General features: G+C 47.2%; 1 protein-coding gene across 2 annotated transcripts in view; it reads left to right on the forward strand.

The window, feature by feature from the left end:
• The window catches only part of Ptpn11 (protein tyrosine phosphatase non-receptor type 11), a 71,030-nt gene extending 55,877 nt beyond the window's left edge, over nt 1-15,153 (forward strand). For both annotated transcript variants that reach the window (XM_041648007.1, XM_041648008.1), the window contains exons 14-16: nt 7,889-8,001; nt 10,749-10,841; nt 11,439-15,153. In XM_041648007.1, the coding sequence (XP_041503941.1) occupies nt 7,889-8,001; nt 10,749-10,818 (183 nt within the window). In that variant the 3' untranslated portion in view covers nt 10,819-10,841; nt 11,439-15,153. The remainder of the gene's footprint in view (nt 1-7,888; nt 8,002-10,748; nt 10,842-11,438) is intronic.
• The last annotated feature ends 8,412 nt before the right edge of the window (nt 15,154-23,565 follow it).

The raw sequence follows: 23,565 nt of genomic DNA on the forward strand, positions 1-23,565 counted from the left end.
CTGTCTCCCAAGTGCTGAACAAAGGTATGTGCTTCTTTACCTGACCTGGAAAGATAGAACCACATCATCAGCCTTGGCAGAGGGAAGTGCCCCTTTCTGAGCTTAGGTACTCACCCAGACACCCATGTTAGGCTTCATTGTGCATACATTGAGAAATAAAGTGTACATAAGTATGTGAGGTCATATGATTGATTGACAAGCCACCTATCCTGAACTTCAGTGTTTTAAATCTGAATTCAACGTGAGCCATATATATTTATGTGGCTCTAAAGAACAAACCCAGAGCTTCATGCTTTCTAGGCCAGCACTCCACCACTAATCTGTACCCCAAACCTCTAAATGTAGATGATTACTCTGAAGTTCTTTTATACACGACTTCCAGTTACATTAATTGGGACTATTAATAGTTTAAGAGGTGCTCAAAGAATAAATTTAAAGAGGTGGCACTATGATTGCTCAGTCTGGCCAGGGACAATTCGGGAGCACACTGCTATCTTGCCAGGGGTTCTCTGTTTCGCTTGGATTTGTGTGCATGTTAGAACTGAGAGGTAGAAACAGGTAGATCAGAAATTCAAGGCTATCTTTGGCTATGTATTAAGTTCCTGGTCATTGTGAGCTGTGTGGGACTTGGCCACAAAAAACCAAAACAATAACAAAAAGAAACCACTGCTACATGAAAAGAACTAACCTTTTCCCCCCACTTATTTTTAAATTTATTTAAAATATGTATGAGCCTGTGTTCACATGTGGGTGTGTGTCCTCAGATCCCTGGAGCAGGATGTGCACTTGGTTGTGCAGCACTGCTGTGGGGACGTGTGCTTCCCGCTGCAGGAACACTTTGTTTGCACTCTTGTTTGTTGGTTTTTTCAAGACAAGGTTTCTCTGTGTAGCTTTGGATCCTGTCCTAGAACTTGCTCTGTAGATCAGGCTGGCCTTTAATTCACAGAGATCCACCTGCTTCTGCCTCCCGAATGCTGGGATTAAAGGTGTGTGCTGCCACTGGCTGGCCCATTTTGCACTCTTACCCACCGCCATGGCTCCCTCTTAAGCCAGGCAGATCCTTGAATTAAGGAACAGGACAAAACTCATTCAGGATAATGAATTATTTTGAAATGTAGTAATTTTCCAATTTAGGATGAGTTAAAGCCCTTTGGGAGTTAAACAATTTGCTAGAGAAGGTTAAATGAAAACAAGAAAGTGACATTTGGGTGGAGAGCCGTGGGAAAGGAAGGGAAGAGAAAGAGAGACAGAGAACATACACACTTGCCAGCAATAAAGAAATACATGGGGAAGTGGTGTTAGGGACAGTCATGAGTGTCTGTGTATAATAGGCCTCTTTGCAGTTTGAGAGATTGTTTTTAAAAATTTCCATTTATAGTAGTAAGTACTTTATTTGCATAAGCAGTATGTGGTATTTCTTTATCTGACTTATCTGAATGTGAGATGTTAATACAAGCATTCATTCTCTCTTTAAACTTTGAAATGTATGCAGTATTTAAAAAGGAACATTTATAAGTATTTATATCTCTTTGCTTCTAAGTGCGTTGGTATGTATTTTCAAAAATATAAGGACATTCTGTTACCTAGTCATGATTCAGTTACCGAGTTGAGGAAGCGGACACTGATAGAAAGCTCTGTATAACCTCATATCAGGACTGGGGCTGTAGCCCAGTATGAGAACACTTACAGGATCCTGAGGTCCATCCCAGTATTATATACAAGCATACCAGGTAGAACTACACACTTGTGGAATTCCAGTGCTTGGGGGTTCAGGCAGAAGGACTGAAAATTCCAGTCTAGCCTGGGCTACATTAGACCATCTTTTGATAAAACCGAAACCAAGCAAGAAACCAAAAATCTGGCCTGCTTTTGTAGAGGACCTGAGTTCATTTCCTAGCACCCATGTCAGGTCAGACGGCTTAAAACTGTAGGAAACTTCAGCTCCAGGGCATTCAACCCCTATCCCCAGTTCTGACCTCCATGGGAACCTGGTCTCGTGTGCGCACATGTGTGTCCACACACACACCCCAGAAAGCTAAAATAACCCACACACCACATTCAGATTTTACAAGCTGTCCTGTCTGTGGTCAGGGTCACACCATGTTTGCAACTGTCATGTTTCTTTGTCTTTCTTCTGAGTGACTTCTCTGTCACACTGTCACTCTGTCCTCCATAGTTGGGAAGCTGCCTGTTGTTTCCTCTCCCAGAGACTCCAGCCATTCTGTGTTGTGTCCATTGCTGAGTTGATTCAAAACAGTCAGGTTAGCTTTGCTCCTTGAAGGTGACAGTCAGGTTTCTTCACTCAGAAGTTATTACAGGAACCACGTGTGCATGCATGTATGTGCATACACACACACACACACATATATATTTTGAAGCAGGGTTTCTCTATGTAGCCCAGGCTCTCCTAGAACTCCTTGTAGACCAGGCTGGCCTTGAACTCAGAGATCCACCTGCCTCTGCCTCCCAAGTGCTGGGATTAAAGGTGTGCACCATCACCACCTGGCTCTTTTTTTTTAATGAATGAATGAATTTATTTTATCTGCCTTGGTGTTTTGCGTGCATGTGTGTTTGTTTAAGGGTGTTGTGTGTCCTGGAACTGGAGTTATAGTTGTGAGCCACCTTGTGGGTGCTGGGAATTGAATCTAGGTCCTCTGGAAGAGCAGCCAGCATTCTTAACCACTGAGCCATCTCTCTAGCCCCAGTAATTCTTGCTTATAAACATTAGCATAGCATTGACAAATGACGCTTGCTATTTTTTCAGTTGTCTCCCTTTTCTCAGTTTGAGTGGAACAGTAAAAATTATGTATATTGCTGGGCATATTGGCACACACCTTTAATTTCAGCACTCGGGGGCAGAGGCAGGTGGATCTTTGAGTTTGAGGCCAGCCTGGCCCTAAATTGCTAGTTCCAGGCTAGTCAGAGCTATATAGCAAGATCTTGTTTCCCACCAAACAAAAGTACTGTATATATGTATTGAGAATGTACAGTGTATTTGGTGTGTAGGAACACTGTGGAGTGATTGCCACGGTCAGGTGGATCATCGCACCCAGCACCCTGCAGCCCACTTCTTCCTGTGTGTGCTGAGACTGTGGAGTCTACTCTCTGCAGAGTTCCAGTTTCCTCTGCCCTGTCCAGTCTAGTGCTGAGTGTGAGGCCTCCAGAGCTTAGGATGTTATGTTTGAGGATCTGTACCTGCGACCAATGTCTTCCCACCACTAGTTCCTGATGACCCCTGCCCCATCACAGTTTTTAGGAATTGATCAGGATCCATGGAGTGCTTGGCTTTTTGTGTTCTGACATCTGTCACTCAGCTTGATGACTTCCAGGTTCACTTGTGTTATTGCAGATGGGTTGCCTTCTTAAGCTGAATGATGTCCCATTTTGTGTGTGTGTTTCTGTGTGTGCGCTCCCTCCTTTGCCTATCTGTCTCCTTCCCTCTTTCTTTCCCTGCCTTCATCCTTTCCATGACTGGAAACTTGTGACATGGCTTGGTCATGTCTTGGTGTGTAGGAAACAGGGATGAGACCAGAAGCATAGCACCTGGGGACCTACTTCTACTTGCTGATCACATGTCAAAGGTTCTGTCAGTTCCCCAAACACCATCACCAGCTGAGGGCCAGGTGCTCAAACACGAGGCTGTGGGGACCTTTCCATGCAGGCTGGAGCAGGGCCCTGGGAAGGCTGCACACTATTCTATGGAAACTATTAGGCAGTTGGAAACAGAGGAGTGGTATAAAATATCCTTGATTTAAGAGAGGACCCTGCCTCCCATGGAACAGTGAGCACCAGGATTGGGCACTGGTGCCAAAACTGATGATGATGTATATATATAGGTGGGAGGCTGAATGGGGGAGGGTTAGAAAGGTGAAGACTCCCTGACGGGGGTGTGGGAGAAGTCAAGTTCTGTGTTCCAGCCAGGGTCAATTGCTCTCCCATCCTGCTCTTGGCCTTTAGAGTTTAGGAAAGGTCAGAATATCTGCCCATGGAAAGTGCTTCACTGCAGATGGCTTTTGCCTGCCTGCCACTGAGCATCAGTTGGCCATAGATGAATCACAGACATGCAGATCTTTGTCCGGGTTTTCCTAGATACTGGAAACACAGAGCCTCCCCTCACCTGGAAGTAAAACAGAACCCCTCATCCCCATGGGGCTGAGACAAGCCCATCTGGCTCATCGATGTTCTTCCTAAATGACTGGAAGAATCTGAGCTTCTTGGGCTGCTCTCACCATCCAGATAGTTCTGCTCTGCCATATCAATTGCTCCTCCCTAGAAAACACTGGCCACTTCGTGCAGAAATAATTGGTTTTGGCTTTCAAGAAGGTATTGAGTAAGGAAAAAGGAAGTGGTTGCTGTCAGAGGGAATGTCTTCACTGCCATGCAAGTTGAGAAAGTTTTGTAGATCTTCTGTGCAGCACGAATATACTTGGTACATGCAGATGAAGTTTTGCTAGCTGGAGGAGCTTCTCCTGTTTTTGCTCTAATTCTTTTTGTGACCATCACCCATCCTGTACCCTCTCCTCCCCTACCTTCCTTTGCTCTTCCCGTCTTCTTCAGTGTCAGAGATGAGATTTGAGACAAGGTCTCTTTCTTTCTTTTAAAATATTTATTTTATTTATAATTCTGTGTTATGTGTGGGTATATTTGTGAAGGTCAGAGGTGTCAGACATCCTGGACCTGAAGTTATAGGCAGGTGTGATCTATCTGAGACTTGATCTTACCTGTTATGCCATCTCTCCAGCCCAGAGTTGAGGTTAGGTTCCTGTTTCTCCTGCCTCCTTCTCCCAGGTGCTGTGATTCTGGGTGTGCACAGCCACTGGGCTTGTTTTCCTTCCCAGGGTGTGCTCTTACACCCCTGTGGCTCAGGAGCTCTCCTTGCTGCTCATTTCCCCAGAGTGAAGAGAGAGTGGTCACCAAGGAGTCACGGCTTTGATTGAATTTGTTGTCACAGATGCCTTGTTGCCTTTGCTCTGGGAGCACATCCATGTGTGGTGTTTAACTCCTCACCCAGTGTGGTCGTCCCTCAGCATCCAGGGAGACTTAGTCTTAGACACAAGGTCTACAGATTCTCTTGTCCCTTGTGGAAGGTCTTAGCTTTTCAGAGAACCTGCTCTGTCCTCATGTAGCCCAGGTTGGCCTTGAGCATGGGAAAAGTCTGTGCGTGCTTAGTACAACATTGTTTGTGGATATTTTTGATTCATGGTTGAATCTGTGTAGAAGCCACAGATATAGAGGGCGACTGTATGAAGTTGATAATGTTCCCTCTCTCACCTCCTCTGCCTCAGCCCAGAGTGGGGCTGGGATATTAGAAATGGCCCTGTAGAATGTAGGCTTGTGCTGTGATATCTCTCTGCAGGGACCCCATCCTCCAGGGCTCACCTGAACTTTGGGTCTCAGCACCTTCCTGAGGAGTTTATTGCAGTGTGAGTAGCTTATGTCTGGTATCAGCTGCCTCCTTCCTGTGTGTGCAATGCTCCATGGTCTGTGTGCAAGGACCTCGGTATTGAGTACTTGTGGGTCTGCTGGGCTCCAGTCAGTCTCTGTCTGGTAATGTAGCTCAGTTTCTCTTTGATACCCCCGCCCCCTGTCATCTGTCTACATTCCTGGAACCCCAGAGCAACCCTAAGCTTCATACTTGTCTTCATGTAGAGACAAGAGCCAATATAGCCCAGACTTGCCTCTGACTCCGAAGCTGAGGATGAACTTGAACTTCTGATCCTCTCTGAGCGCTATCTTCCTAGTACTGAGATCATGAGTGGTTAGTGTGCTCTGGGGATGGAAGCCAGGGCTCCTATGCTGGGCAAGCAGTCTACCAAATGGGCCACAGCTTTCGTTCCCAAAGTGGCTTCCTTTGTTTAAAGGACATGTCCTGGAGAAGAGGTTCAGTCACTAAGAGACCTTGCCACTCTTCCAGAGTTCCTGAGTTCAGTTCCTGATAACCGATGTTGGCAATTATAACAACAGCCTATAACTTCAGTTTCAGGAAATCTAATGTTCTTTTCTGGCTTCCAAGGGCACTTTGACACATGTGGCATGCACACAAATAGAGCATTGTACATATATCAATTAAACACAAATATAGACATCTTGAAACTGCATAGACCCCATTGTTCACTAGTTCAGATATTGACCAGTGGGATCCAGAGTATTATTGTGTCTTTTACTTATCATTTTATTTTTTTTTTAAATATTTATTTACTTATTATGTATACAATATTCAGTTTTGTGTGTATGCCTGCAGGCCAGAAGAGGGCACCAGACCTCATTACAGATGGTTGTGAGCCACCATGTGGTTGCTGGGAATTGAACTCAGGACCTTTGGAAGAGCAGGCAGTGCTCTTAACCGCTGAGCCATCTCTCCAGCCCTATCATTTTATTTTTTATAACTTATTTTTTATTATATGTGCATTGGTGTTCTGCCTGTTTTGTCTGTGTGAGGGTGTCAGGTCCCCTGGAATTGGAGTTACGGACAGTTGTGAGCTACCATGTGGGTGCTGGGAATTGAACCCAGGTCCTCTAAAATAGGAGCCAGTGTTCTTAACTGCTGAGCCCATCTCTCCACACCCCCCCCAGGCATTTTATATGAATCCATTTGCACACAGTCCTCTTCTCTCTTCTCCTCTGCTGCACACTGTTTTACTATATGAACATATAGTTCTTTTGCTCCGTTAGGAATTTCTGAAGAGCATCACGTGCTAGTCACCCCGTAATCCCTGTACAGTTTTTAAGGTTCCATGGAAGGGTTTCCCTGTGAAACATGGATGCAGTTCTTCCAATGCATGCTTTTTTATTTTCACTAAAGACTAGCTAGTTAGTGCCACTTTCACTGTTGAGAACCAGATAGCATCTTTTCTTTTCTCCAGTGCCAGGGGTCAATCCCAGAGCCTTGTGCAACCAGACAGGAAGTACTTATTACTAATTATGTCCCCAGCCTACCAGTTTAACCTCTCTGAGCAACTGATGGTGGTTCCCAGGAGTATGTCAGTCTTTAGTATTAGCACTGCCTAACAGTGCTCCTGCTCCCTTGATGGATTCCACTTTGAGAATTGGCAATCTGCAGGTGAATTTGCAAAAAGGTGACCGGCCAATGGGATTGTACAGTGGTTAGAAACACTTGCTGTTCAAACCTGATGACCCTAAGCCCAATCCTCAGTGACTTGGAGGAAGGAGAGAGCTGACTTTATAGGTTTGTCTTCTGCACGTGTGAGCCCTTACACATCACATATACATATAAAGACATTGTGAGATGAGATTGTATTTCCATTGATTCTCTTGTTGGTTTCCTTGCCTTGCCATATCATTAGAGTCAAATAACATTTTAAGGAGCTGTGTTCTTTTCTGATGTGTATTAGGAATTAGATTGTAGGGTTGGTGGAGTATCTCAGTGCCAGAGCACATGCTCAGCCTTGTGCAAAGGGCTCTGGGTGCCATCCATCCCCAGTGCTAAATGAATAAAGTACATTATTGTGCCTTCTATCCCTGCATGCATTTCTACTTGAAGTGAGTCCTTCTGGAGTATATCCCTTTCTTACTGTCATCTAAACATGGTGGAGTGGGCACATGCCCGAAGTGGTTAGAGTTCCTTGCAAAGGCAGCAGGAACTCTGCACATAGGAGCAGGGTCTCTGGCCTGGTTCAGTGGGCATTTCCTTCATTCCTATGACTCTGGGGACTCTGGGATACTGTGGTCACAGAGCACCCCTCTTGAGGATGCTGGGGCAAGGAGGAGACAAGCTCCTGACAGTGTGTTCTTAATGTTTTGGCCCCTCCATGTCTCTCTCTTTTTCCTTGATAAAGTAAAAAGTTCTTTTGTTTCTGTATTCTTAAAAAAAAAAAAAAAAAAAACCAAATCCACAGTCCGTCTTAACTGTGTTTTTTCCAACTTTCAGAAAAGCAAAAGGAAAGGACATGAATATACCAATATTAAGTATTCTCTGGTGGATCAGACGAGTGGCGATCAGAGTCCCCTGCCACCTTGCACCCCAACACCACCCTGTGCAGAGTAAGTAGTGATGTGGCAGCTTAGCTCTGGTAAAAGCTAATGCAGTTGTTTGCAGTATTTCCCTTTCACACTTGCTTGCTACCCACTGATAATACATGGGAGTGGTTGGGGTTGAGGCTCTCTAGGAACTGTGTGGACAATGTCTAAACAGAGTTTCAAGGTCCCTAACCAGTATGCACATGCAGGGCCCTGTGTGGCCTCAGCCTGTTAGGTCAGGGTTCTCAAGGGGAAGTCTAATTTTCCTTTTGCAGGGGAATTATTTCAGTGGAAGGTGCTGTCCCTTACAATGTACTTTGGCTCGTTGACAAGTAAGAATAAATAAGTTCTCTGTTCATGTGTGAGCATGACTATGATCTGCCAGTCTTCCTGCCAGGCAGAATTTTTTTTTTAATTTATTTATTTATTAAAGATTTCTGTCTCTTCCCTGCTACCGCCTCCTATTTCCCTCCCCCTCCCCCAGTTAAGTCCCCCCCCCCCAGCCCGAAAAGCAATCAGGGTTCCCTGTCCTGTGGGAAGTCCAAGGAACCCCCACCTCCATCCAGGTCTAGGCAGTTTGGATGCTCAACTTACTAGAATTTTTGCTTTTTTGAGACAGGGTTTCTCTGTGTGTAGCCCTGACTGTCCTAGAATTCACTCTGTAGACCAGGTCAGAGAGAGATCCGCCTGCCTCTGCTTCCTGAGTGCTGGGATTAAAGGCGTGTGCCACCACTGCCTGGCCCAATTAAGTTTTTAAGCACAAGGGTCAGAAAGCCAGAGCCCACAGAACTAGCTTTGTTTTTTTAAAGAGGGAAAAGGGCATCTATCCCAGTAGGAAATGATGGGCAACTATGAATAGGCTTGCTGCAGAAGAAGCAATGGGCGGCTTAGGACACACAGGGAACAAGAAGGGAAAGCTTGAAGCTCTCTCCGCTGACCAGATGAAGTCAGAAGGGCAGTGTCCAGCAGTGATGAGGACAGTTTTGTTTTCAAGGAACAGCTGTCTATCCCACAGCAGCAGTTCAGGACCTTGGTCCAGCTCCACGGGACAGCTTGCCTTGGCAACTCCAGCCAGAGCCTTAAGAGTACAGTGACCTTTGACCTTGCACCTTAGAGAGTTCGTCTTATGGAAGATCTTGGGAATGTTTTTCTTCCAGAGGCATTCAGCATGACATCATCTTGATAGTTTAAGAATTTGGAAGATACTTTAATAGTACACCTGTGACAGGAAGCCATTTGATGTTTCCAGCAAGTGAGATGAACTAGAGATACTCCTAAGTGGAGTGCTGAAGGACCCATGTCCTGTCAGTCAGACTTCACATAGCCCTGAACTTTGGATGGAAAAAGGAAATTAGTTCCTGACTTTACAGTTAAATACTACGGAGTCCCTAGTATTCAGCAGCTGTGGAGTTGTCAGGGTTTTGAATATTTAACCAGCAGTGTGCTATATCTGTCTCTACAGATCTCTGTCTGTGTCTGTTAGATAGACACACTCTTGAACCTGGAGCCACAGGCTGATGCTTACCACTTTCTTGAAGGCAACTAACTGTCTCCAGGGCATTTGGGGGTGAAGTACCCCAGTCTTCCGTGCTGATGCTCTGTAGCATGTCTTTAAAGACTCTCAAGAGAGGCAGGACTCTGACAGGACCCATATTCACATTCCAGGATACCCAGGTTCCTGCAACTTAAATGATAGTTTTCAGGGCTATTGGCACAGGTTAACACTGAAGTCTGCTGTGATCTCCCCTCCTCATTTTGCTCCTCCTGTCACCCCAATGCCTGGTGTCCTAAGGGCCCTGGCTTAGCCACAGTCCCTCAGACCATACCCCTCTGCCCCTCAAGCACCATGGCCTGGGAAAGGAAAACCCCAAAGCATAACACACACATTGGTTCTTTCCAGAAGACCTTTGCCAGTTCCTGGTTTAAAGTGAAATACATCAGGACAGCCTTTGTTAGCCTAGTCATGTGGCTAGCAGCTTTGCCATTTGTACAAAGTCACTGTCCGTCATAACATTTACTTTCTCTTTCCCCTGGCATCTGGCTTGTTTGCCTCTGCTGTGGGCTTTTAAAGCCCCACTGACTTTAATATTGGCACTACATGGCTCTGAGAGCAGATAGAACCCTGTGTTTACATTCTCTCTCTGTTAAACACAGGAATGAAGTCCTGTGGCAGCAGTGTTCTCTCCTGAGTCACTTTCCCTCTTCCTGTTTCCCTCTCTCCCAGCAGACTGCCTGGGGATGGTGGTGCTTTAAGCCACTAGGTACGGTAACTTGCTGGGGAGCCAGCCCCTTTCCCATGAAGCTCACCTGCTGCTGACAGGCCACTCTGCCTCACCCTTCGTGCATGTAGGATGCACACCTCAGGTCCCTGGGGCTTCTCAGAGTTCCCATCCTCCTGGCCCACACAGACTCCTCTGATACCCTTCTTAACAGAAGGAGGCTGGCCCTTGGATGTTTTTTTAGATCTTCACCCAAGGTTCTAAAGGTGTCTGGAGCCTGCCTTCCTGTTCTGATGCCTCTGTTGGACATGACCACAATTCCTGTCTTGTGTGCACATGACCCAACTCCTTTGTTATCCTCCAAGCAGCCTTCGCTCCATTCACACTCAGAAGGCATAGGACTCAAGGCCCCTGCTGCTTTTCCAACTTCATAATGATACTGCACATAAGTGTCTGAGAGTTAGCTCCTGAGTGAGAAGGGGGTCTTAGCAAAGCTAGGCCAGACAGCACATGGCAGGAGTTCAGGTGTCTTCCTTCTTCCTTTCTCTGCAGAATGAGGGAGGACAGCGCTCGAGTCTATGAGAATGTGGGCCTCATGCAACAGCAGAGGAGCTTCAGATGAACCCCACTGGCGGCAACACGCAGGTATTTAAACACTACAACGTTCTCTGGGACTGTGTTTCACAGCGTTCCTAGACAGGCAGGTGATTTGTGTATGCTAGAGCAAAACATACTGCGATGAAGCTTTGCAAACCAGCCTCTTTCTTCTGGCCTTGTCCCTCTCCAGGCCGGGTTTAAGGTTTACAGTTCACTGAGCATTAAAATCAGATCAGATAACTGCATGGGGTGGGGCTGGCACATAATAGCAAGCAGTTGGCTGTGGCAAAGAGCAGCCATCACTGTTCTGCAGATAGAACTGGGCTTGAGTGGCACAGGCCCTGCTACCTGTGATCTCTTGGCATCAGGAGCAGCCATACCTCTCATGGCTTTTGATTGGGTCATTTCCCTGTGAAGTGCCTCCCTATCAGTCACCATTGGTCCATATACATGATGCCAGCTTGTATGGTACGTTAGAAGCACACAGTGTAGTATCACAGCTAAAATTCTTGTCAGTAACAGTGTAGTTTAGCAGAGAACATTTGTCTAGCGTGTGTGTGTGACACGCTAGTTTTGGTGCCCAGCACCTTCCGGAAAGTATGACGCTTTCCATGCTTATAGATGTGCAATTTCTTTCTACCCTAGATGCGAACTTTCACCCCTTCCCTAAAAATGTCACGAATAGACGAGAAAGTCTCCAGGACCCATGTGTTCAGAAGCTCGCCCACCTGGGTTGTCTAACTGCCTTTTGAGAAGCAAAGTTTGGAACCATTTGAAGAGCACGCATCTAATCGGCACCTCCCTTCCTCAGATAAGGAGAAACCGCTCTGCGTTGTCAACAGTGCTGTTTTTATAGAATTGGCTTTGAATTGTGGAAGCAGCTAAATTGTGCTCTGTATTTTACACATTATGGGACTCAAATTCTAGTTATGGGCAGGATTTTGTTCCTTTTAATAACCTTAACTGATTTGATTCCCCCCCACCCCCTCTCTTTGGGGAATCATGGGCCCCTTGTAAGAAGAAAGGATTTGGAAATTCAGGAACAGCTTCTCCAAGAAGCCAGCAGTCTGTAAACCACTGCTCATTTTACACTGGCCAGGGATTGCTTAGGGCTGCCCATCATCACAGACTCACTGTTCAGTTCCAGGGACTGGGAGACCAGGCTGTAGTGTTGCACTGGTGAGGGCCTTCTGGCTGTGCCACGGCGGATGGGAAGAGTGAGGGCTGGCCTCACTCTTAAGGCAAATCAGTGACTCCACCTTCAAGATCCAGCTGCTCCTGAGCGTCCCAACTGTCAACACCATGGCATCCGGGATTCTCTGCGCTCCCTGCAGATGCATATTGGGGCACATTCGACACAGAGTGACCCAGTCAAGGACAGTTCACTTTGGTAGCAAAATGATCGTTCAACCAGTGATGAGAGTCAGGATGAAAAGTTATGACCGAAAGGCCGTGGGAATTGGCAGATGAGAAGCCTTTCCTCTGAAGGTGACCCCTTGGCTTCAGGTGGTGACAGACAAGCTGTTTGGGAAAGTGGCTGTTGTCTCTGCACTGCTGTCACTATCTGTATTAGTAAGACCCTGGGTGAGTGGCATTTGTTCTTCACTTGTTCCTGACTGGCCCACACCACCCCCATTCTTCGGTCTTATCTGGGCTTGCATGAGCCCATCTGCCCTGTGAGGGTCACTTGGGGAGTTGGCAACATGGCTGAGACCCTTAGCTTCTGTCTCAATGCGCTGTCTTCCAGGTCTCTTCTCCTGGGTGTCCGAAGAGACACTTAGCTTCTGTCTTCCATATCTCTTCTCCTGGGTGTCTGTAACCTCACTAGCAGGGAGGCTGGGCCTTTTTGTGTCCCCCAGGGCTTAAAGGCAGAAGTGTCCTTCTTCAGATTCGGGCCTGGAATGACCATGGCTTCTTCCATGGCTCTCTGTGTGGGAATCAGACTTATCCTTAGGTGTTTAGTGGAGGTGCCATGCTCTGGGGCCACCAATCTGTCAGATGGCCTCAGACCGTGCTGTGGGTGAAGCAAGTGGCTGTAGTTAGCAAGAACCCAGGCTGCTTATAGTAGCTGGTGTAAACTGTGGGTCAGATGAGAAATGTAGAGCCCATTCTAGAAGCTTCTGAGCCAATTTTTCTGGCACCACACATGTGTTGCACTACCCTTACCTGAAGACCTGGTGTGGTAAGGGTGTGAGTGTTTGGGAATGAATGGAAGCTTGTTCCTGAAGCCCTGCAAATGAGTGAAGGTGATGCTTCATTGGGCCTTGGTTGAGCGTGAAGAGTGGCAGTCCTGGCCGGGCCTCCTGTCAGGTCTGGTCAGCCACTTGTGCTCTCACCAAGCAGCAGGATTTGCTAATGTTCTGCCATAAGTGCCTTCTCCAGAGACACCCCGTCTGCCTGCGTGCTGATCGTTGAGAGCATGTTTCAATGAAATCATTCAGATATTGATGCTCATGACAGACAGTGGCACAGCCTCCACTCACATTCCTGAAAGGAAGGACTGGACTCTGCCTTGCACTCATTCCTTTCTGAGGCTTCCCATTCCCTGGCAGCCTGAGGTGGTTGGGCAGTACAGGGCCCCCATTTTCTCAGAGCATGTGTGTTGATCCTTGGCCCCTTCTCCACTGGACTCATTGCTTCAGAGCACAGCGTGGCCTTGGCCGTGTTCCCTCATCAGGGGAACATGGGGACTGCTACCTTCTCACAAGCCTGTGACGATCAGGATCCCAAATCCTATTTTGTAGCACATTGTCACAATGAATAATGTTGGGGATGATGGTAATATCTAGACTCTGGACTCTGGGGACAACGTCTCTCACCAGCACACACAGGTTGGCTGTCCAGCTGATCTACTGAGTTAATGTCTCTGCCTGCAGCTCAAGATCCCGGAGCAGACTTGTTCTTAGCCCACTGTGTTCAGTACAGCATGTGGTTTCCTTTGGCTCCCAGAAGCCAGCCAGTTGTCACGCCAGTAAGGGAACAGATTCCTACGAGTCCCTGGGTCTCCCGGATCTGTCAAGTGTGGTGGGTGCAGTGTCTCAGGAGAGGGTGCTCTGTGTTGGAGGCAGGTGCAGTGTCTGGGAAGGTATTGGAGGTGTGGATTTGAAACAGTGGGAATGAAAGTTGCAGAAGTGGTTCGTGGGCAAGTTGGAGAGCAGACTAGATGTGACACACGTGGTCCCCTCACTGCTGAGCCTTTTAAATTAGAAACAGGATTTTATATATGGGGGAAAATTGTCTAGCACATGGTATTGGGGTTTCTAGAAAGCCACACTTAAGTCTTAGTAAGAAGGCTTGCCACACTGGTGTGCGGCCCTAGTGATGCCCTAGGTTGCCTCTGCCATCATAGTCGGTGCCTTTCTGATGGAGAAATTGGGGTTAGAAAAGACTGTTGGGTGTTGTCAGCTATGTTCTTACAGAGCTGGTGGCCTTCAATGACTTTGAATTGGTCAGGGAATTCAAGAACATAAGCGTTGTTTTCCTATGCCAGGACCGAGGCAAGTGCACTTGTGAGGTGTTCTGTAGATTCGTGATCCTTAGGGAAACAGACTGCAGGCAGAAGTGCAAGCCCAGTGCAGGCTTTGCTCCTGTTGGTTGTCAGGGGTCGCTTTACAGCACACAGTCGTCCTGGTTTCAGATGCCTTCCTTAGGGCATCTGTGCTAGTCTGCCGTTTACTGAACCTTTCCCCCTTTTGGAAAGAAGCTCCTGAGTAGAGTTCATTGTGTCCCCATCACTAGCAGCTGCTGCTCTTTCTGGGTGGGTTGGACACACGTGAGAGCAAAGAGCAGTTGCTGTCGGTGCTGTAGAACTTGGCTGCGCATCAAACTAATTTTCACAAGTATTCCTCCTAAACCTCAATCATGGGATTAATAATTTGCCTGTTTATTTATGACCTTATTGTGACTCCTATTAATAAAAGCTAATGGGAAAGGCCCCTCCCTGAGGCTGATGACTAGACTCACGTTTAACTTTCCTACAGCATTATGAAGCACCAGGCAGAGTATTAAAGAAATATTTTATTGAAAATTCTGTCCTTTAAAAGGAACATGTTTTTGGGTGTCATCATTTTGGTGTGCATCATGTAAGTGTTGGCTGTTTGCTGTTTATTACACTATAGTGGCAGGAGATGCACTCAGCTGCCGTTCTGCCCACACCATGTAGTCTGCGATTCTTTTTTAAGTGACTTTAACAGAATAGTTCATGTAGGGGAACCTCAGAGGTCATCACCTCCCCACCTGTGTCATGAGTGTCAGCTGCTTTCTTAGCTGAAGTCATCAGAGTGTATCTGCATACAGAGGCAGTGTATTTGTGAGTTGTCTGGAACTAAAAAATAGAATACAACCATTTTCTTGTATTACAGTATTTGTCATTTTCTTTGTTGGCATATCTGGGCGTGGGGTGGGAAGCAGGGGGATGATGGCATCTCAGGCAGCAGTTCTGCTGGAAGGACTCTGCAAGGTAAGGGTCTCATTGCTGGCCTGCCTTTTGTGGCTTCCAGGGACAAGCAGGAATTCTGGCTACAAGGACTTGGGAGTGAATAAAGATCCCAAACCGTGTGACCACTGTGGGACCGACGTGAAGCAGGGTTGGGGGAGTGATGTTCTGGTGTGTGCACCAAGGGACAGCACTACACGAGACATCAGTGCTTCCTGTACAAGGCATGTCCAAGCAAGAGTGGGTGGGGTCTTTAGTTTGTAACCCTGGAGGGGTTACACCTATGTTAACCTGGGGCCTCACCTATGTTAGTACTTGAGTCCGCCGCAACCCCTCACTGGGGGATTCTAGACAGGCTTTCTACTGCCAAGCCGTGATGCCTAGCTCTGGGCCGTGTTCTTCCGACCACAGCATGTTATTGGACAGGAGGAAATCATTTCATAAATACCCAAGCAGGTGCTTGTTCGTCTTCTGTTAGGAAGGGAAGGCACTGGGTTACTTCCACTGGGTTCAGCCCAGGCATGCCATAAAGATGATTGGATCCACTTGGCTCTCCAGAAAACACAGATTACCTTTAAAATGCCAGGCTCTGAGCCATGCAAGATGGGTGAACAATAACCAAACCACCCGACATGGTGCCTGCCAGCTAAGAGAAGCAGCCCCCTGGCACAGATTAGAAGCAGCTAGTGGAGTGTTACCCTGAAGGTGTCTGGCAGGGCTGAGACCAAATGGAGGAGCTGAAGACTGACTCGACGCACTACTGGCTTCTCCATTCCTTAGTTCATATCCTTCTGAAATTCCAAGCTGTACATGGTGGGCGGTGGTGATGCCGAGAGGCCATGAGCCTACCAGTGCTGTGCTGTCCAAGATGGGCAGGTGAGATGTAGTTCCTTCCCTGTGGAAGCATAAGCAACAAACACCTGTCCCTTTTTCATACGGTCCCAGTGACAGACCCGAGTACAGTTCCATCAGAGTTCATTCTGGGAAACCAGTGAATTTATTGAGCACCTTACAGAGTGTTGGTGAAGGGTGGCTGGTACTGTGGGTGACCCTAAAACATCACACTGTATAGTCTACATGGGTGATGGCTTCCAATAGCTGCATAGATAGAGCCCCTTTCAGTTAGCCTCCCCAGCCTTTAATACTCAGTAACTGCTGAGGCCATCTCTTGTTAGCTAGGAACTGCGTGCACAGACTAGGACGGGTGAAGGCCCTCACACCTGCCCCGAGAGGGTATGTCAATAGTCCATACATCTCTTGTTAGCTGGGAACTGCGTGCACAGACCAGGAAGGGTGAAGGCCCTCACACCTGCCCCGAGAGGGTATGTCAATAGTCCATACATCTCTTGTTAGCTGGGAACTGCGTGCACAGACCAGGAAGGGTGAAGGCCCTCACACCTGCCCCGAGAGGGTATGTCAATAGTCCATACATCTCTTGTTAGCTGGGAACTGCGTGCACAGACCAGGAAGGGTGAAGGCCCTCACACCTGCCCCGAGAGGGTATGTCAATAGTCCATAAGCCATACGGGATGGACTTGCTTGCAAGCGTGGCTGATCTGATGAAGATATGATGATGGCGGCTCTTTCTCCTGGAGGACCAGATTCTACATCAAGGAGTCCACGATGTTTGGATTAGGTAGGTCGCCTTTCCACAGAGAAGTTCCTGGCCCAAGTACCCTCCGTGTGGTTCAATCTCACATCTGCTTGTGTCCTCCCATACTCTGAGGGGGGCACGAAATGGGGCTGGGGCTTGACAGCTTTGACTTCAGACACAACCCGACCCCCAGCTAGTTCAGATTCCAAAGTGAATTTGCACAATAATGAGCAAATCCATAGACTCATTGGTGATAATAGTTGTCCTTGTCTGCTTTTCTGTTGCTGTGGTACACACCTTCACTGAAAACAACTTGTAGAGGAAAGGGTTTATTTGGCAGACAGTTTTCATCATTAAAGGAAACCAAGGCAAGAACTCAAGGAGCTTGAAACCGAAACCGTAGGAATACTGTTTACTGGCTTCCTTAGCTAGTTGCCTTTTTTTTTTTTTTAATATTTATTTATTATGTATACAGTTAGCCAGAAGAGGGCACCAGACCTCACTACAGATGGTTTGGGCCACCATGTGTCTGCTGGGAATGGAACTCAGGACCTTTGGAAGAGCAGGCAATGCTTTTAACTGCTGAGCCATCTCTCCAGCCCCCACTTTTTAAAATACAGCCCAGGCCCCACTTGCCTAGGGATGGCACCACCTACAGTGGACTGAGCTCTGCTAGTCCAGTCTGCCCACAGTTCAGTCTGATAGAGGCAATTTCTCAGTTGAGGTTCCTCCTTCCCGTTGTGTCAGACTGATAACCAAGATCAGCCATCACAGTATTCCAGTTACCAAAGTTTGTCATTCATGTCACATGAGGCCCAGCTACTTAAAATCCCAAATACCGTCATAATCAGAAGTATGGATACTGGAGGATGGGGAAAGAATGATGAATGAGCTCAGGGGTGCAGTTTGATAGGATCAATTAAGCCTAATGTTCTGTAATACAGGAGGATGATTGGCAGCAATTAATTGTGTATTTCAAAATAGCTACTTGAGGGCTTTTGAGTGCTCCCACTCTTCGTGATATGTTTAATGATAACTATGTAATATGATGGATATGCTGCATATCCCAATCCGATCACACACAATATATACCAGATTGAAATGTCACTCTAACCCCAGAAATACTTAAAATTATGTCTTTTTTTTTTTTTTTTTTTTTTGGTTTTTCGAGACAGGGTTTCTCTGTGGCTTTGGAGCCTGTCCTGGAACTAGCTCTGTAGACCAGGCTGGTCTCAAACTCACAGAGATCTGCCTGCCTCTGCCTCCCGAGAGCTGGAATTAAAGGCGTGCGCCACCACCGCCCGGCAAGATTATGTAATTTTTTTAAATTGAAGAATATAGCTACTGAAATAAGAGTTGAAAGCAAGCAAACTGGATGTGGTGACACGTGCCTGTAGTCCTGGGAGGTAGAGGTAAATGGGAGTTCAAGGTCATCCTTTGCTATGTATTAAGCCCAAGACTAGCCTGAACTACATTCAGATTCTATCTCAATAAAACAAAGCAAATCAGGCTGGAGACGTTGAGAGAACTGACTTCCAGAGGACCTGAATTCAATTTCCAGCACCCATATGGCAGCTCACAACTGTCTGTGACTTCAAGATTTGACACTCAGACAGGCAAACATGCAGATAAAACACTAATGCAATAAAATAAAAATAAATTATTAAAAAAAAGCAAGTCAAAAGTTAAAGGAGGCAACCCTGCACTGAGTCTAACGTCTCCTCTCTCTGGGTAGAACATATTTTGCTTTGAAATAGTCTCAGAATGTGGCCCTGGCTGTTCTGGAACTCGATCTGTAGATCAGGCAGGCCTTGAACTCGCAGAGATTCACCTGCCTCTGCCTGGGACTGAAGGCATGAGCTACCACAATAGCAGGAACAGCTTTATACTAAAATATATAATATTTATTCTGAAAATAATTTGGGATCCAAATCCTCTACTCCTTAGCAAAGATTCAACCCCAAGGTAGGTTGGTCATTTTCTGCCCAGATACAGTGCAGCCATGAAGATACCAATGTAGATTCTGGTTGGAGTGGGCAGTTCCTGGACCAGGGGAGAGACCCTGGCTGGAGCTGTGGGTTGAGAAGGGGCAACAGGAGAGGGAGGAAGAAGTACCTGGTGACTCTTTCCTCCTCTCCCAACTCTAGCTGCATTGTCCTAACCTATGGCAAGTCAAGAGGGCCAAGTGACACAGGCCCTGCAGCTAGAGGGGCTTGGGATCTGCAGGGGGCCACAGTCCACCATGACCCACAGGGCTCAGCTTCCCAAAGCAGAGCCAGTTAGAGAATGCTCTTTGGTGGAGGCTCATTGGACCTTCCCTTCTAAAGAATGGTCACTCTTCTGGATTGCTGGCAATACAGTCTCAGGGCCCACTTGTGCCCCACTTGATCAGATCTATCTGCCTGCCAGCCTGCTCCCAACCCCTGTTCGTCTGTCTGTCTCTCCCAATCTCCCTTCTTTCCTATCTTTTTGGACCAGGATGAGATTCTTATGTAGTCTTGGGTGGCCTCAAACTCAAGCTGAGGATGACCTCGAACTCCTGATGTTTCTGCCTCCACTCCCCAAATTCTGGGATTATAGGCATGTAATGCTACACCTGTCTCAAAACTTCCTTTTGCAGTGCTGAAGGTGGAACCCAGAACCTTGCACAGTTTATACAAGCAAGCACTCTACCCTGAGCAGTAGCCCCAAATATGTAGCTTCTCAGTGTCGCCAGGATACCCATCTGTCCTCCTGTAGTCTGAGAATAGCTATACAAGCAGATTTCCCTGTGTAGGTAAATGTTCTTGACGATCATGGCCAAGTCTGTGTCAGTTCCCCTGGAGGTAAGGATCTGAGTTCTTATTTTACCCAATTAAAATTAGCTAATCTTTTGAAAAAGTTCTCAGTATGTAGACCAGGCTGCTCTTCAATGCCGCCTGCCTCTGCTTCCCAAGTACTGGGGTTAAAGGCATGCACTTATTTTTTAAATTTGATTTTCATTTATGTGTATACATGTGTTTGCCACATGTCTGCAATGCCTGTGGAGGACAGAAAGGGGCGTCAGGTCCCCCTGGAGCTGGAGTTACAGGCGGTGGAGGGCCGCCATGCAGGTTCTAAGAATTGAACTCCCATCTTCTGCAAGAGGAGCTGCTGCTCTCAGCCTCTGAGCCATCTCTGACCCTTGTTCTGTTTTACGTTTACTCATTTGTGTGTATGTGTGGGAGAGAGTGCATGTGCCAGCACATGCATGTGGGGGTCAGAGGACAATAAGTGGAACTCTGTTACCTCCTTCTGTCATGCGAATCTCAGGGTTCAAACTCAGTTCATCAGGCTTGGTGACATCTTGCTGGTCCTGGGATCTGAAGCCTACTTGGTAGCATTGGCTCACCAAATGTTCAGGCTATAGAACAGACAGGGATCTACTGACGGGAAAAAAAAAAAACAACCAACTAAGACAAGCAGTATCCCAGACGTCTGGGAAGCAGCTTCAGATATTCTTAGACATCACGCTCATCGCCCTAGCTTGTGGAACCCCAAAGCACTTGCCAGATCCCTGTAACCATGGGAAGAGAAAGCAACAGAGAACAGGAAGATGCTGAAATTAGTCTTCTCCGGACGGAGCTGCAGATGTCTGAGTCTTGACAGATTTCTAGGCTTGAAGGAAGTCATGTGCATCTTCATTCATGGGGCTTCCGTTGTTGCTTCCGTCACATTGGAATGGGTTCCGCATGGCGGCTGAGGACCCATCTCCCTAGGTACTGGTGTGTGGCAGCATTGCCCACCCACCTCCAGCTTCTGCAGCCTGAGCATTGGCACAAAAGTCCCTTGGCTGCATGTTTGTGGCTGTACCCTGAAGGCTGGAATGTGCCTACATTTGGTGACACTACGTCCTTGTAATACATTCCCCCAGCAGATGGACACGAGATGGTACTGTCCTGGTAGTGATGATGCCTCTCCCCTACTAGGCAGGAGCTTTTGACCAGGTTTACAGTACTAGGCATGGGGTCTGGAGAGGTGGCTCAGCAACTAAGAGCATCTGCTGCTCTTCCAGAGGACCAGGGTTTGATTCCCAGCACCTACATGTCCGTAACTCCAGGTCCAGGGAATACAACGCCCTCCTGGCCTCCTTGGGCATTGAATGCACATGGTGCACATACCCACATATAGGTAAAACACCTGTAACACATAAAGTCAAATTGAAAAAATCTCCTATAGTACCAGGCATGAATTGCTTGTGTAGAGTGGGTCTGTCTCTCTCCTCTTCTTTCCCTTCCCTTCTCCTTTGTCTTCTTTCCACCCTTCTTTCTCCTCTACAAAAGGCTCCCCTTTCCCCTTCCTCTCTCAATCTGCTTCCTCTCTTTCTGCCTCCCTCCCTTCTCCTTTCGAGACAGGCGTTCTCTATCTATCTATCTATCTATCTATCTATCTATCTATCTATCTATAGCGCCCAGGCCAGTCTTAAACTTGTTTTCCTGCCCCAGTGTCTCCAGTGCTGGGGTGACAAGCTTGTGCCACCATATCCAACTTCAGTTCTTTTTCCAGGTGAGGAATCCAGACCCTGAGAGAACTAAGTGCCTCACTTTCTGCCAGTTTCTACTGGTTTCATTCCTGAGTCTGGCGTTTTTATTAAGAAGTGTGTGTGTGTGCTCGCGCGTGCACACGGGCATGTGTGCATGTGTGTGTGTGCATGCGTGTGTATGTGCATGCATGCGCACACATGTGTGTGTGTGTGCATCAGGTATCATTCTCCAGGAACCATCCAGCTTGGGTTTTTTTTTTTTTTTTTTTTTTGGTTTTTCGAGACAGGGTTTCTCTGTGGCTTTGGAGCCTGTCCTGGAACTAGCTCTGTAGACCAGGCTGGTCTCGAACTCACAGAGATCCGCCTACCTCTGCCTCCCGAGTGCTGGGATTAAAGGCGTGCGCCACCATCGCCCGGCTCAGCTTGGTTTTTGAGATAGTCTTTCTCACAGGTCTGGAGTAGCTGCTAGGCTAGGCTAGCTGGCTTGCCCTCCTTCTGTTTCTGTTTCCCCAGGGCTTGGCTGCACATGTTCTGAGTGACAGGATGATGCTGAAGGAACTTCAAGTAGGAAGTGGCATCCCTGGCTGCTCCTGGGCTTGAGGACCCTCTGCCTATGTTTTTGAGGTCTTCTTCCTCCTCCATGGTCTTCCCCACCCCCCTCTGGAGCAAGTTTACCCCACTGAGAGGACAGTGTTTGCATAATCTGAATAACAATTTGCATAATAGCAGCTGGCACATAAACGGTGCCAAGGGCTCCAACTTTCTCTCCAGATTATTAATCATCCATTTATCCATCCAGTAAGAGCTAAGAGGATGGGACAGAAAACATTTACAAAAGACGGAAAGAATCAAGCAGAGGTTCCCAGCATTTCTAACAAAAGCTTATTTTTGAAAAAGATTCTTTGGCCCTTCCAGATGGTTCAGCAGGTAAAGGTGCTTGCTGCCAAACTAGATGACCCAAGTTTGATTTCCACATGGTGGTGGGAGAGAACTGACCTGAAAGTTGTCCTCTGCCTTCCATATGTCAGACACACACACACACACGTAAAATTAATATTAATATGATATGAAACAATGAAAACTTTATTTATTTACTTTGCTGGGCATGGTGGGGTATGCCTGCAATCCCAGCACTCAGGAGGTAGAGGCAAGTTCAAGGACATCCCAGGGTATAGAGTAAGTTCAAGGCTAGCCTGGACTATATGAGATACTGTCTCAGGTTAAAACAACACACACACACACACTCATGTATGTGCACACTCACATATGTGTGGAGGGAGGTCAGTGGTCCATGTCAGTTGTCTTCTTCATCTCTATATTCATCTCTACATTAGTTTTTTTTTTTTTTTCGAGACAGGGTTTCTCCGTAGCTTTTGGTACCTGTCCTGGAACTAGCTCTTGTAGACCAGGCTGGCTTCGAACTCACAGAGATCCACCTGCCTCTGCTTCCAAATGCTGGGATTAAAGGTGTGCACCACCACGCCTAGTCTGAGACTTTCTAAGGGAGAGCTGGAGGCTGCAGTTAATAGAGTGGGGTGAGGAAACAGAGAAGCAAAGAGAAAGGCTGAGGCTGGACATCAGAAGGAAAGCCAAAGATGAATCAAGGATGGCCATGAGCTGTGACCTACCCTACTTTCATAGCCCTGGTCTCATCAGCTCCTCAGAGTCCACTTCTGATCAGACCCATTTCTCTTTAGCTCTATGAAGCCACAGGAGATGGACTCTAATTTTAATACAGCAAGTCATAGAAAGCTTTGACACATGATAGCCACAAGGGAAACAGAGACTCAGGGAGGATTTGTAATGTGCCCAATATTTGGAATGTGTAGGGTTTGATCTCAGTCCTATTTGGATTCAATTAATTCTGCTGGTTCTACTTCTGACTATATCAAGAACTGTGCCTCATCTATCCACTCTATCCTGACCTCCATCCACTCTATCCTCACCTCTGCCTGCCGTATCTCACCTCCATCCGCTCTATCCTCACCTCTGCCTGCCGTATCCTCCTCATCTCCATCCGCTCTATCCTCACCTCTGTCTACTCTAGTCTCACCTATCCACTCTGTCCTCACCTCTATCCACTCTATCTGCCCTATCCTCACCTCCATCTCTATCCTCACCTCTGCCTGCCCTATCTTCACCTCCATCCGCTCTATCCTCACCTCTGTCTACTCTAGTCTCACCTATCCACTCTGTCCTCACCTCTATCCACTCTATCTGCCCTATCCTCACCTCCGTCCAC

This window comes from Microtus oregoni, unplaced genomic scaffold, assembly GCF_018167655.1.
Source record: "Microtus oregoni isolate MIOR12 unplaced genomic scaffold, Mior012 000003F_ref0000135, whole genome shotgun sequence".
Lineage (NCBI taxonomy): Eukaryota > Metazoa > Chordata > Mammalia > Rodentia > Cricetidae > Microtus > Microtus oregoni.